Source organism: Impatiens glandulifera, chromosome 8 (assembly GCF_907164915.1).
Source record: "Impatiens glandulifera chromosome 8, dImpGla2.1, whole genome shotgun sequence".
In the NCBI taxonomy this organism is placed as follows: Eukaryota; Viridiplantae; Streptophyta; class Magnoliopsida; order Ericales; family Balsaminaceae; genus Impatiens; species Impatiens glandulifera.
The window spans coordinates 20,645,751-20,660,504 of record NC_061869.1 but is presented as its reverse complement, the minus strand read 5'-3'; the positions used below and the strand labels follow the sequence as shown (position 1 = coordinate 20,660,504).

The 14,754-nt window shown below is 30.6% G+C and overlaps 1 protein-coding gene across 1 annotated transcript; it reads left to right on the top strand.

Moving 5' to 3' along the window:
• The first annotated feature begins 11,002 nt into the window (after nt 1–11,002).
• LOC124911734 (probable inactive receptor kinase At1g27190) lies at nt 11,003–13,153 on the top strand. The gene has a single exon (XM_047452241.1). It carries the CDS (start codon nt 11,126–11,128, stop codon nt 12,944–12,946), a length of 1,821 nt encoding a protein of 606 aa, XP_047308197.1. The 5' UTR covers nt 11,003–11,125; the 3' UTR covers nt 12,947–13,153.
• Nucleotides 13,154–14,754: the final 1,601 nt, after the last annotated feature.

Sequence of the window (14,754 nt, the reverse complement as noted above, 5' to 3'; positions counted from 1 at the left end):
AGTTCGCCAGAGTTCTTTATTTCTTCGATTTAGGCTGTAATGTTTGGTGATTGTTTAATGGATTGGAAGAAGAACTCCTAGAGGCTATTTATACCAAACTAGTTCGACTGTCATGGACAAATTCAACTTCAATTTCTCTTTTGAAATCCTTTGTCTCCATTTCTGTTTTTTCTTCGACAACCTAACTAGGGCGTAGGTTTTGGCTTCAAAGGCTAAGAAATTGAAGGCGAGGTAGAGACATGCACATTGGTGAAAGAATAGAGGGATAAGATTGAGTAATGACGAAGATAGCCCTTTTAGAAGATCGTAGGCGTCGAGCACTGCCTCCGGAGTTTGTGAAGGAGACGAACAAAATGACGTCATTTTGTTTAATCAAAACACGTCATTGCGTTCCGTTGGCGCATGAGCGATTGAGCTAATGGGGCTAGCGTCATTCTTAGTTGATTCTGTGTGGATCGGGCGCACGCGTGATTCCTCTACAACAAGGTGCGTGGCGTCTTCCTGGGCTCTGGATGAAAATCATACGCTGATTCGATGACCCATAATTCTGCTGCAATAATTAAACATAATTTTAGCCACACAAAATTATTAGTTTTTATTTTTATTAAAAGAGTTATTTGAAATCAAATTTGTACCCCTTTCTTGCATTTTTCTTCACCAAATTAATACAAAAAATATTTTTGACAACATAATAAAAATTATGTTTATTTATTTTATTTTTGGGTATTTGTTTTTGGTATTTTGGGGTATTTTTTTAATTATTTTAAGCCATAAAATTTATATAATTTATGTTTAAAATTATAATTAAATAATTTCAACCCATGTTTTGGGTTTAATTTGGGTAAAATAAATACAATATTTTAACCTCAAATTATTTTTAAATTTTTATATAATTTTTCTAACTAGGATTTAATTATCACAAACATTAACCCTAATTTGAAATCTTTTTTTTTTGTTATTTTGAATTTAAAAATTCAAAATATTATTTTAATATTATTATAAATTAATAATATTATTTATAAATTAGGGTATGCCAAATTTTTATACTTACAGAATGTCTCTTTAGAACCGAGTTTGAATAAAACAAACTTAGTTTTTGGAAAACGTGGGATCGAGATTTGAACATTTTATAAATTTGTACCATAATTTATAATAAGGTAGAAGGATAGAACCTAGATAATTACAGTGTTGGGGATGAATCATGTCAATGACTCATATTTGGGATAACCACACGATCATTCGTTGGTTGAATCTTGTTTGGGGATAGACTATCACAATAATCTTACGCATGCTGTGAAGTAAATAGAACTCTAGTTGGGGAATATTCTTTTGGGAATAGACAAAACTCTCCTAGAAAATATTTTCCTGGGAAATAGTGATAATAATCACACTATGTCCATTACGAGATATAATTTTTTGTTGGAGAATTGTCATAATAATGACTTCTATGGATTCCTATCATGAGATATGACTCACTCTTTGGGGAATGATGATAACAGTTACTCTAAGGGATATGTTATAACAATGACCTATACAGATGCCTACTATAATAAGGCTTTACGAATCATAACAATGATCTATTGTGCATATTAACAGATATGGCTTATAAAAAGGTTTTATCCAAAGTGACCTTCATAGCTAGTTGAAAAATTATAAATCAGCTGGGGATTATTTATGATAGGAGCTGTTCTGATTGACAACTTATCTCTTCTGGTTTTGACAAAGTGTCATTCGCAACTAGGTGGAATATCAATTGGTTTGTGTCGAGGGGAGCTTTGGTTTTGATGTGACAAAATGTCCTTTACAACTGGATTAAAATCGTTGACTCTCGATGGACTTTATCACTTAGGGAGTATTTCAACATAACCTTTTCCCTTTTGTTTTACGAAGTGACCTTCACAACTGGGTGAAACATCGACTGTTGTCTTGTCATTTATAGGGAAATGGACTGTTCTCAATTCTGTTTCAAATAATGTTTGAAAGCAGAAAAAACATTGATTCTATCCAAAAATCATAGAAACTTGGATTCGAAATGTGTTTGGGGCTAAGTTATGAGCATTCTGTAATTGGTAGAGATTATTTCTCTTAATGAACCTGAATTCCTTTTTCTCCTATGTTAAGATGTAGATGATAAATTCAATCTCATGTAGTTGATTATCCAAACTTTTAACTCACAAGGAAGGTGACTGAGACATAAAGTCTCGTTCAATTATATTTTTGATTGCTTTTTGTCATGGACCGCAATCCTTCTAAAGTTCGATTATTCCTAGTATAGTTTAGAGAGAGTTTCAACTTTCTGTCTTCGAGAATTCTCTTTTTATTTTTAATTTTTTTAGGCTTTCGGGGTGTATCTGGGGGAATCGATATGTTTTTCTCTTACGATAGTCATCAGGACAACCGTCTGAGTGAGCATAAACGGTGATTTCAACACCTCAACCTACACGAGAGCGTTTATATTTTTGGTTCCCGAGGTATATCTAGGGGAGTCGATACGTTTTGCTCTTGCGATAGTCATAAACGATGATTTCTAGCTTAATGTCATTTCATTAAGAACCCAAAAGTGGGAAAAATGATCAATTATCAAAGTTAGACAAACTCAACTTTGATTAAAAGAATCAAACGACCCTAGAGTATCTGATTATAAACAAACAAAAAACAGAGATTACAGACAACTAAAGCATACCAATCATTTTATTTAACATTCTTGTTCAAAGTAGCCAATATCAATTTCGCTACTTTCGGATCCCAATCTACTGCTCTCGCAGCCCACCTACTTTTTCTAATCACCTATTTAGCTATATGCTTCTTTATTAGTGATTGAACTATTGCATTTGATGATGACTATTTGTGAGCATTGACTTCATTCCCTTGGATCAACTTTGCTTTATAGTAGTCAGCATTAATCTGATAAAAGGAATAATGTTTCAGTATTTTAGGAATTTTATATTTACCTTCACAATCCTTTGCTTCATTTTTGTCTAACTTGCTTCGGTCTACTTTCAAAGTTTTCTCTTCACTATCATCCACTTCATTCTTATCACTTCCTTCCTCTAACTCTTCATCTTCTTCTTTCTCTAATTTTTTATCTTTCATTTCCTTTGATTCTTCATAATTCCCATCATCTACATCTCCATCTTTAGTTTCCTCATTCTGATTGTCTGATTCTTCAATGCTTATCTTAACATATATGATTTGTTCGCTTTCCTCCATTATTGGGTCCATATATAATGACTTTCCCAAGAGACTAGCGAAATGACTAAGTGCTTCTACGTTATACATATGAGCTGAAATGTTCCTTAGTTTAAACTAAATTTGAGCTGTTTCCTTCGGTTTGCTGAGTAGGTTCATACCTTCAGACCATTTTTTCAGCTTCATACAGTTTGACCCAACATATGTGTGTCCTAGCTTCAGAATATTTTCCAGATTTGTTCCCTACTTGAATTTCAAGAAATAAAGATCATGGATATTTGCTGATACCTTTTCTAGTCCCATATGATCCCATTGTTTTAGCAAAACATCTTTAGTAACTGGGAAAAATACACGATTCATACCTATGTAGTTCCCAACAACTATATTTTCCCATTCTTTAATGCATTTTCCCTCCACTATAAACGATGATTTCACCTCAACCTACGGGAGTACTTACTATTCAAATATGTATATATTTTGTTTGAAGCCTTGAGTCTAGTTTTCTCTATTCTCTTGTACAAAGGGGAATGAGATGTCCTTTCTCAAATTGCGATTTTGGCTTGGCTTTTGTGGTTTATTCCAATTCTTTTTTCAAAAGTCTTCCATAGAGGGTTAACTTATTGGATAATCGCGTAGCACGAAAACGAACTTATGAAGGATATACATCGATTAAAGTATTTTGGAAACTCTGAGTCATATTCGAGAGATTAATCACTATTTGATTAACAAAGTAGCTCTTAGCCTTTGCCCCTACTTATTTCATAAAATCCTTGTCACTTGTTGGTGGAAAGAACCAAGGTTTCTATTGTCTTTTGACTTTATGTAAGACAGAACTAGGAATAACTATTCCTCTATTTATTTATATTTTGTTGAGATCGGACCTATATATAAGTTGCCTATGTATCTTTTTATTTGTCATTGATATATTTTATTTTTATTTCTTTAGAAGAATTAGCTCTCACATTGTTCTCCCTTATAATGACATAGTTATACAAACTAGAGGTCAAATAGTCCATTCGAGGCTGTGGACTAAACCCATTTTAATCTTGGTAAGGCCGGATTGCGAGCCGTTATAGTCTTGGTAAGGCTGGATTGTGAGTCGTTGTTTGCATAGGCCGATATTATACATAATATCGTTTAAGTGCGTCTAGATTGCTTGGAGAAATAAATTTTTTGCCTTCAACTGTGGATTTATACATGATTGTTATATATTACTTGTTAGTAATTTCCATGAATAGTTTATTAACATTCATATCAAGATTAAACATATATGTTGATAGTACCTCGATCATTTATACATGATTGTCATACGTTACTTGTTAGTAACTCACATGAATAGTTTGTTAAAATTCATGTCAAAATTAAACCTATTTGTGTATAGTACCTCAATTATTTATACATGATCATCATATATTATTTGTTAGTAACTTCCGTAAATAAGTTTGTCAACTTACATGTCCAATTATATCTTGTCTATTTACACTAACTATGACCATTTGTATATGATCATCCCAACAAACATTTACCGGCCAACAGTTCTAAAAATTGCATCTAATGTGAATAATTTATTGATGTTCACGTCTATTAAGGATAAAAATTGATTTCTCAACAATATTTTTGGTCAATACTGAACCATAATCTATACGAATACTTTGTTAAGATCTGTAAACGAAGTCAAAAGTCAAAATGACCCTTGGTCAAAAACTAATCCTTGTTAGGATAATTATCAAAGAGAGATTAATAATCATACATGAATGCTCGGGAAAAATCAACAAATGTTACAACAACAATGTGAAGACCACACCGACATCCACTACTGCGAGGTTCTATATTTCTATTAGTCTTATAAAAGATTAAAAATTTAACAGGAAAATATAGTGTTCCTATGTCGGACTCAAACCCACGTTTTCAAACACCTGTTTGTTATAATCAAACTTGGTTCGAGGGGGCATTTTGTAAGCACTAGAATTTGGCATACCCAATTTATGAATATTAAAATAATTATTTTGAATAAATAAATTCAAAATAATCAAAATCAAGGCCAAACCAAAAGTTAAGAATTAATTTGATTTATTATTATATTAATTAAATCTTAATTAATTAAAACAAAGGCCAATAAAAATAAAATAATTCTAGATAAATATATTTTTTGGGGCAAAAATTCTAGATAAATGTTATCCCAAACTAATTTTAAAAGGAGCTCAAATTAATCAAATAAATAATTTGAGATCAATAATATACACATTTTATCCCAAATTAATTATTTATAAATCCCTAAACATATATAAATAAAATAAAATAATTGAGAAAAATTAATATTTATGTCTATTTAAATATTTTATGTATTTTATATAAGTTGAAAATAAATCTAAAAGGAGTGAAGAAAAAATCAAATTCAAACAAGCTCCAATACGGGAAAAATGTTATGAACTAGTACAACCGAAAATAAGAAAAACGGATGTAGCAGACTGCATGGTCATCTGATGAGCGTTTGAGTCTCATCCAATGCACATCAATAAGTTACGTCGCCCACTACAAAAAAAGGAATGCGCTTCCGCACAACACATGATCAACTAACGCGCGCCTCAACTCCGTTAGCCCAAACGTGGACATAAAGCCCAAACATAATGGACCATTGATAGAATGCTGGGCCCAAATGCACATTTGCATTTTGGCTCGAAATGACAAACTTTCAATCACGGATTGTCGTCTTCCTCGTGAAGAACTTAATGAACATCGACCGAAATTTTTGATTTTTCAAAAGTGAAATTCGACCAATATTTAACCAAATTTAATGATTCAAATTCTAAAATTATTGCCCTAACATGGTGATTATTTCGTCTACGATCATAGGTGCAATGATGCTCTAATTAAATGAGAACAATTGAATACAAAAAAAAGCCATTAATGACATTTTGTCTCGAATTCGATCAACTTGCTCAACCAACCGACCTTAGTTTTCTATAAATAGCCGCCTCAGGCAAAATGAAACCAAGGATTACAACCCTAACCCTCCAATCAAAACTTCATAGAATCCACCATTAAAATTTTCTCAAGCTTTTGAAAATTTTGTGTAAGTCTCTAAGGTTTATTTCTAGATCATCACAAAGCTTCCTAAAGAGTTCATGAGTGTTCCCCAACTCACATTAAGCTTTAATTTGCATTGTAATTTGAATTTAATATTTAAAATTAAATTTTTACATTTCAGTTCAAGTCGTCTCAAATACTACTTGATTATCTATTTCTTTATTTGAATTAGATCTTAAGAACATTTCAAAGTGTTTTTTATTGAATTCAACGTGAACAAATCAAGCTAAATCAAAAACACCTAAATTTGATTTTGAAAAATTTCAAAATCGGGTTTTTGTTCTTGAGCTCTAACTCAAGAATTACGGTTTAAAAAGCTCCCTAACATCTTTTAAAAGATGTTAGGAGTAATTTTTGATCAATTCCAATCATTTTTAATCATGTTTTGTAAATACGAAGAATTTTAAAAATCTAAACAAAATCAAGTTCTATAATTGGTCAATGGCCCTTTTCTTGACAAAAATGTAGGGATAGCTAGTAATCTTCAATTCCCATTTGAATATGAGGAAATAAATTTCATCACAACATAAGAAAGTAAAGTTTGAAAAATCTAAAAGTAGCACATCCGTCTGCATCCTCGGTGGCCCGATCGTGTCTCGCACACTACTGCATTCCCAAAAGGCGACGCTAATTGCTAATTCCTCTACTAGTCTACTCGTCGTCAAACTACGCCCGACATAATTTGCAAATCCCTGCAAACAACATCAAGTTCCTTCTTTCTTGTAGATCATTTACAATAGAATCAGATTAGTTCGGATTCATCCCGCTTACATTGTCAAAGAACAATTAGGGATTTACAACTTGCTATCTCCATTTAGCTGCTTAAATTATATCCTGTAACTTGTTACATCATGACAATTTGTTAGCTTTTCATTATTATTCGAATTTCAAATTCTAATAGATGGATTTTGGATAGTCTTTATTTAATTACTCAGATATTTTGTGTGTTGATTGTAACTTCACATTGTTGTGAGGTCTTGTCTTCACACCTTCTCTTAGAGGCTCTCCTATTTGAGAGCTAGCATTTCTCATGTCTAGTACCCGTTCGTCTAGTGTTCAAAATCGAACAAGAGGATCATCAAAGGAAATCCCTATTGAATTGAATAATAACTTTATTGAACCGGTCCATGCATCTAAAGTTGGGAAGGAGAAGCACACAGTCAAAATCGGGAAATCGAGACTAGAGAACAATGTCTCTACTTCACTTATGGTTAACAATGTTCTGTTGAAACCCACTTCAGGAATTGCTTCTCTCCTTAACCCTTTAAAAATTCTTAGTAAGTCTAGATTTTATGAGGTTGAAAATGTTAATATTGTGCTTGATGATTGCTATAGGAACTTAAGTAATGATAATATAAATATGCTTGATCACGATGAAACTGTTGTGATAAATGACAACTTTTCTGGATTAAATACTACTTCTATTGGGACTATAGCTGCATAGGGAATCTTGAATCCTTTGAGGGTGAGTTCTAGAATTACAAATGAAGCCTAACATGATGACATAATGAGTAATGTATTAGAAGATAAAATTGCATTACAGGGGACATCTAAGAATGATACTTATGGAAGAAATAATGATAAATTGAATTCTGAGATAGAAATGAATGTTGGGATTCGATATATGGCAAGGTTGCTTATAGAATTAATGAATCCTGATGTTGAAAAGACGATTGAAGTGAGCAACCAGACTAGTGAACTATTACACAGGAAGATTCTAAATAATGGTGACGAAGTTAATCACCCTCTCGAGAAAGGTCTAGATGGAAAGTCAAAAACATTTGCTGATGTGAATCCGAAGTTAGGTAATGAAGAATTCTTCGAGTATGATGTTGATCTAACTTCGCAATGTATAAGATGATCAAACTTCAGATTGAATGGGAACGGAACTCTATTTTGGCATGACACCTGATTCGAGGATCACCCTATTATTCATAATAGTGTCTTCTCTCTTATTCAAATAAGACGGAAATGTTAAATAGCTACTATCCAACAAGTCAAAAACGGGAAATAGAATAACCTTCTTAGGAGAATTCTAGAAGGTACGAGAATCATCAATACTTTTTTTTCTTGTCACTTTAATAATTGTGAGGATTCTCGAGTTTATAGTGTTGAAAACAAAGGCAGGCTTGACTCGGGATCAGCATGGAATATTGTTCGCAATAGAGGAGAGGTGGTTATATGGTCCCATTTGGTGTGGTCCACGAAAGTTGTTCCTAGACACCAATTCATTTTGTGGTTGGTGTTCTGTGAAAGACTTAACACACACGATCGAATTAAGAAATATATGAATATCATGGATCCCAACTTCCTTCTTTATATGGGAAATGAGGAGACCATTGACTATCTCTTAGGGACTATTTATTTGCTTTCTTGCTTTGGGGTAAGTTCTATATATCAATGAGTCTCTTTAGATTCTCAAAAGAATAGACTGATATCAATGAAATGACAATTATCAAGACGAAGGGTTATGAGTTTAGTTCAAATGTTTTCAAGTGCTTCTTTACAAACAATGTTTATCATATTTGGATGGAGAGGAACACAAGAACATTTTCAAATATTCGAAATGATGTGGAGTTTGTTTGAAATGAAATTATCTTTGATAGAAACTCACTCATTCATTCGAACGTGGATGCGATTCCCACTTGTTAAAAAATTGGTTGATTTGTCAAAAATGGAGCATTGTATACGATGAAGTCACTATTACTTCTAATTTCAAGGTGCTCTAAACTATGTTGTTTGTGTCCTTCACTTTTATTCTTATTCGGGTTGTTTTTTTTTTATTTTCATTTGGTTGATTCATTCATTTTTGGCAAAGGTTTATTCTGCTTGAATCCTGAACTCTTGTAAATTTTCACCATTTTTTAGTCTTTTATTTAATGACATTTTATCGTTTTCTCAAAAAAATGGATAGATAATGTTCAAGTTTTTGTTTTGTTTGATCATAATATGTATAAGACATATTAGGAAGTTATTGTTAAGCTCCTTATACCCAATTGAATCTTAAAAACCAAAATCTTATTTTCCAAAAAACTATTCAGATCAAATGGAACGTCTTTCCAATTGATTGATACATCAAGATGATGTTAAAAATGATCATTGGGATTAGATGAAGCTTCATATGCCTTCAGATCGAAGGATGGAAATCCCAATCAAAATGCCAAAACATGTAGATGGTGTTTTTGACGTCTGGCCGAGGATTTTGCCTAGGTCTGGTTTTCAACTAAGAAAACAAACCATTCCATACACCCGACCGAGAAATCTCACATCCGATTAAGAAATCTCGACCTCGACAAAAGAATTACGCGTCCGACCGAGGATCAGCGTGCGCGACCGAAGCTCGGCCTCCATGTTGACTAAGTGCCCAAACTCGTTGACTTCGAGTTAAAAGCAACTCAAACTCGCGTATTTTGACTCGATTCGCGACATGGACACCTGCCTAAGGGATTGTTTGTTTAGGGCTTTTAATTTTTAATTTTTATTTACAATTTGAGGCACTAAACTATTTTTTTTAAATTTCAAAAAAATATTAAACGTGTTTAAAATATTTTTAAAATATTTTATATTTTTTTATAAAAAATTTTAAATTTATTTTTAAATTTTAATGCCTTAAACTAATATGTTTAAGGTGTTTTCCTCAATAATTTTGACACCAATCGCAAGTACAAATATTTAAATATTATTTTATAATTTTAAATGTATGAAAATCCATATATGTCTAGAATTTGAAAAATAATTAGTTAAATAAAACGTAATAAAAAATAAACTTTTAAATAAATGGCCAAAATTTTATGAATTAGAGACCGTTATTTACGGGTATAAAGAATATAGTAGGAAAATTCTTTCTCGAGTATCACAAAACATCAAATTTAAAAAAACTTCTGATCAAATATACTTTTATATACGTATATAAAATATTTTATTGATTTTAAACTAAAATTAATTGACGAATCTTTATCAAATAAATATTTTTTTTTAATTAACTTAATATATAGACTTCTTATAATCAAATTGTTATTTAATTATTTGAAATTAAAAATATTATTTAGAATTGATCATAAAAATTAATTATTATAAATAATTTTAAAATGTCAAAATATTTATTTTTATAAATTTTTTAAATAATGTTTTATTAAAAAAAAAATTTCAAACTTAAAACTTTTTTTTTGGAATAAGTGATTTATGGTAATACAATATATATTTATTAAGAAAAAGAAAAGTATGCATATGCATTCATTAAGTGTGTTTGTAATAAGTTTTAAAATGAATCTCCTTAGTTTCTAATGGATATGATGTTACAATGTATATTTTTATGGTGAGACTAATGAGTTTGAAAATGTTTTCTAGATATAGTTTGAAAATGTTTTCATGATGTAATATAATTATGTAATCTGTTTTTGTAGGGTGCTTTAACTATTATTATTCAGAAAATTTTGAGTTTTTGTCTAGTTTTGATTAATGACTCTCCCAATTTTTTGAGTGTGTTATTTTTTATTTTATTATGATCTTTAATTTTTTTATTTTTTTTATTTTTTATTAATATATTATAACCCCAATGGTCAATGACAAACTTGTCTTAGAATTGAAGTTTGATTATAATAAGGAAGAAAATAAAATTTGATTATAAAAAAAAATAGTATAAACAAGTTAAAGAGTTACAAAAGTCATTTTATTTCTTTTGAAAATAGTAAACATTTATAACAAAAAGTCCATTCATCTTCTCTTTCTCTCTCTAAACACAGTCAATGGCGACCAATCCACCCCTCTTCCCATCATCATACATTTTCTCTATATCTCAACTTCCCAAATCACATAATATCTACTCCTCAATAACAACATCTCTTCAACAATGATCGAGATCAATTCCACTATGATCAATCCAATTCTCATCTTATCTCTAACCTTTCTCATCCTCACAGTAGGAATTTCCGCCATTGAAGACGATGTAAAATGTCTCGAAGGCGTCAAGAATTCCCTCAACGATCCACAAGGAAAACTCACCTCTTGGACCTTCACCAACATCTCCGTCGAATACATCTGTAAACAGCTTGTTGGCGTTTCTTGCTGGAACGAGAAGGAAAGTCGCATCATCAGCCTTCAACTCCCTTCTATGGGTCTAACTGGTCAACTTCCGGATTCACTTCAATTCTGTAGTAGTCTCCAAAACCTAGATCTCTCAGGAAACGATCTCTCCGGTCCTATTCCTTCACGTATCTGTAATTGGTTGCCTTATCTCACAACCCTAGATCTTTCTTCTAATACCTTTTCCAGCTCGATCCCACCGGAAATCGCAAATTGCAGATTCGTTAATAATCTGATCCTCGGTAATAATCGGTTGACAGGGAGGATACCGTATGGTCTCGGCCAGCTTGATCGAATAAGGAAGTTCTCAGTTGTGAACAATAAACTATCCGGTTCGATTCCTTCCGATATATCCAGTTTTCCAGCTGATGACTTCGCTGGCAACAATGATCTCTGTGGGAAGCCGCTGAGTAGGAAGTGTGGAAAATTAAGCTCCAAGAATCTCGCGATTATTATTGCTGCCGGTGTTCTGGGTGCGGTTGGTTCTCTTCTTCTAGCGTTATTGCTCTGGCGATGGTGCTTACTGCCATCATTGAAGAAGAAGAAAGACAGTAGCAAATTGGAAAGTAGCTGGGTTAAGAAATTGAAAGTGCACAAGCTTGAACAGGTATCTTTATTTCAGAAACCATTAGTGAAAATCAGATTGAATGATTTAATGGCAGCTACTAGTAATTTCGATTCCAAGAACATAATCATGACCACGAAAACTGGAGTAACATTCAAAGCAGTTTTACATGATGGATCAGCATTGGCGATAAAGCGTTTAAGTTCTTGTAAACATAGCGAAAAAATGTTTGGACAGGAAATGAATAACCTTGGACAACTCAGGCACCCAAATCTAGTTCCATTGTTGGGTTTTTGCATAGTGGAAGACGAGAGACTTTTAGTGTATAAACATATGCCTAATGCATCATTATTCGAAGCCTTACATGGAACAAGAACAGCAACAACTAATGCAGGTCCATTAGACTGGCAAAGTAGACTTCGAATAGCTATAGGTACATCAAGAGGACTTGCTTGGCTTCACCATGGATGCAAACCTCCATACATTCACCAATACATAAGCTCAAGTGTGATTCTGATCGACGATGATTTCGAAAGCAGGATAACTGATTTCGGGTTAGCGAGACTAGTTGGTTCAGATTATTCTAACAGGCAAAACATGGATTTGGGTGAGTTTGGATATGTTGCGCCTGAATATGCAAGCACAATGGTTTCGACGAAGAAAGGTGATGTTTATGCTTTTGGTGTTGTGCTTGTTGAATTGGTGACTTGTCAAAAGTCTCTTGAAGTGGTTAATGGTGGTGGTGAAGATGGGTTTAAAGGGAGTCTTGTGGATTGGATCAATCAGCTTATTGTTTCTGAAAGGATTAAAGAAGGTATTGATAAGTCTATTGTTGGTAGAGGAAATGATGATGAAATCTTGCAAGTGATTAAGATTGGAAGAAGATGTTTGGTTAATGAACCTAAAGATAGACCTTCTATGGTTAGTGTTTATCAGTCTTTAAAGACAATTGGCATTAAACATGGATTTTCTCAACAGTTTGATGATGAATTTCCCATTGGGGAAGAAGATGATCAAGAGTAGTAATGTTAATGAATTGTATTAACCCTAAAAAAACTTGTAAGTTATATATAGGATGTGACGACGATTTCGATATGTTTATGGTTTCCTTTTTCCTATTGCTTATTATTATTTTCCACTGAATTTAGGAGGCAGATGGAATTATGTTACATATTTTGATCGAATGTGATGGTGGTATGTACAGTTTTTTGTTTTGTTTTGTTTTGGTTATTCATCATTGGAATCTCTATTACTATGGCTAAACATCAGACAATTCTTGTGTTCATAGTTATTTTATTTTTTGAAGCATAAAATCATTTTATTCATCTATTGAACTCCTAATTTTTATTATTAATTTAGTGTATAAAATTATATAATTTAGTGTCTAAAATTAAATTATTAAAATAAAAATTAACTTAAATATTTTTAATCTAAATAAAATATATTATATTATATAAATATTAAAATATAATATAATAAAAAAATATGAAACTTATTAAAATTTGTCAAAATAATATATTATATAAGCATCAGTATAAAATATATTACATAAATATTAAAATTAAATATATTAAATAAAAATTAAAATAAAACATATTAAAAGTATAAAATATATTACATAAATATTAAAATTAAATATATTAAATAAAAATTAAAATAAAACATATTAAAAGATAAGTTAAAGTTTGTTAAAATTATTAAAATAAAATACATATTTTATTTAATTATTTATTTATTTAATAAAATGTGGATAGTATATGAATGAATCCTTATTTGGAGCTCCTCTCATTTCAATTCTCATTTCAATTGGATGCAATTTATTTTCAAACATGATTTACTGGATTGGGTTTTACCGTTTAAAAACATCCCAATTTATATATATATATATATATATATATATATATATATATATATATATATATATATATATATATATATATATATATATATATATATTTAATTACTATTATTTGAATATTTTGGTATTAATGAAAATTTTAAAAAATAATTCGTATTGATAATTTAGATAACATACAGTACCAAATTTTTTCGGTACAATTTTATTTTTAATTTTTTAACCCTAACTAAAATTGTAATTTAATGATATTATTTATTCAAGTAGTTAGGAACAAATTAAACATCTATCAAAAATAAATAAATTGATATCATCGCTTTAATGAAAATTAAATATTAATATTAAAGGAGATGAAATGTTTTCTAAACAAAATATAAATAAATACTTAAAAGAAAAAAAATCAATTATTAATTAATATTTAAAGTAGACTCTCAATAAAATAATAACTCTAAAAAGCTAAAAAATATTCATATTATGAAAATATTATTTAATCCATAAAATAATAATTTATTATTTACATTTATAATAATAAAATATAATTTTATTAAATGTAGTTGAATTTTAAAATTTAAATTATATATAATGGAGTTCATTTATTTTTATAAATTGTTAAAGAATTAATTATAAAATCTTTTATATTTTTAAAATCATTTAATATGTAAATGGTATAATATTGTATGTTGTAAGATGATTTTCTATCTTAAAATATTTATTTTCAAGTACATACAATACATTTTCTATTACTCTTCTATCTTTTTTTTCTTCTTCTCTAATCAATCTTATACTACTCTATTCTGTTTTGTTGTATTAATCTCTAATGGCTTTCCATCTCAAAGGGGTAAAGGAGTATAAAAGCGAGAATTCAGCTTTTTCTAAAAAAAAGCTACAAAAATTGGTTTATGAAAAGTTTAACATCCAGATTAGATATTGTCGAGATTAGTCAAGCAACAATATCTAATCCAATTAAAGAGGTCAT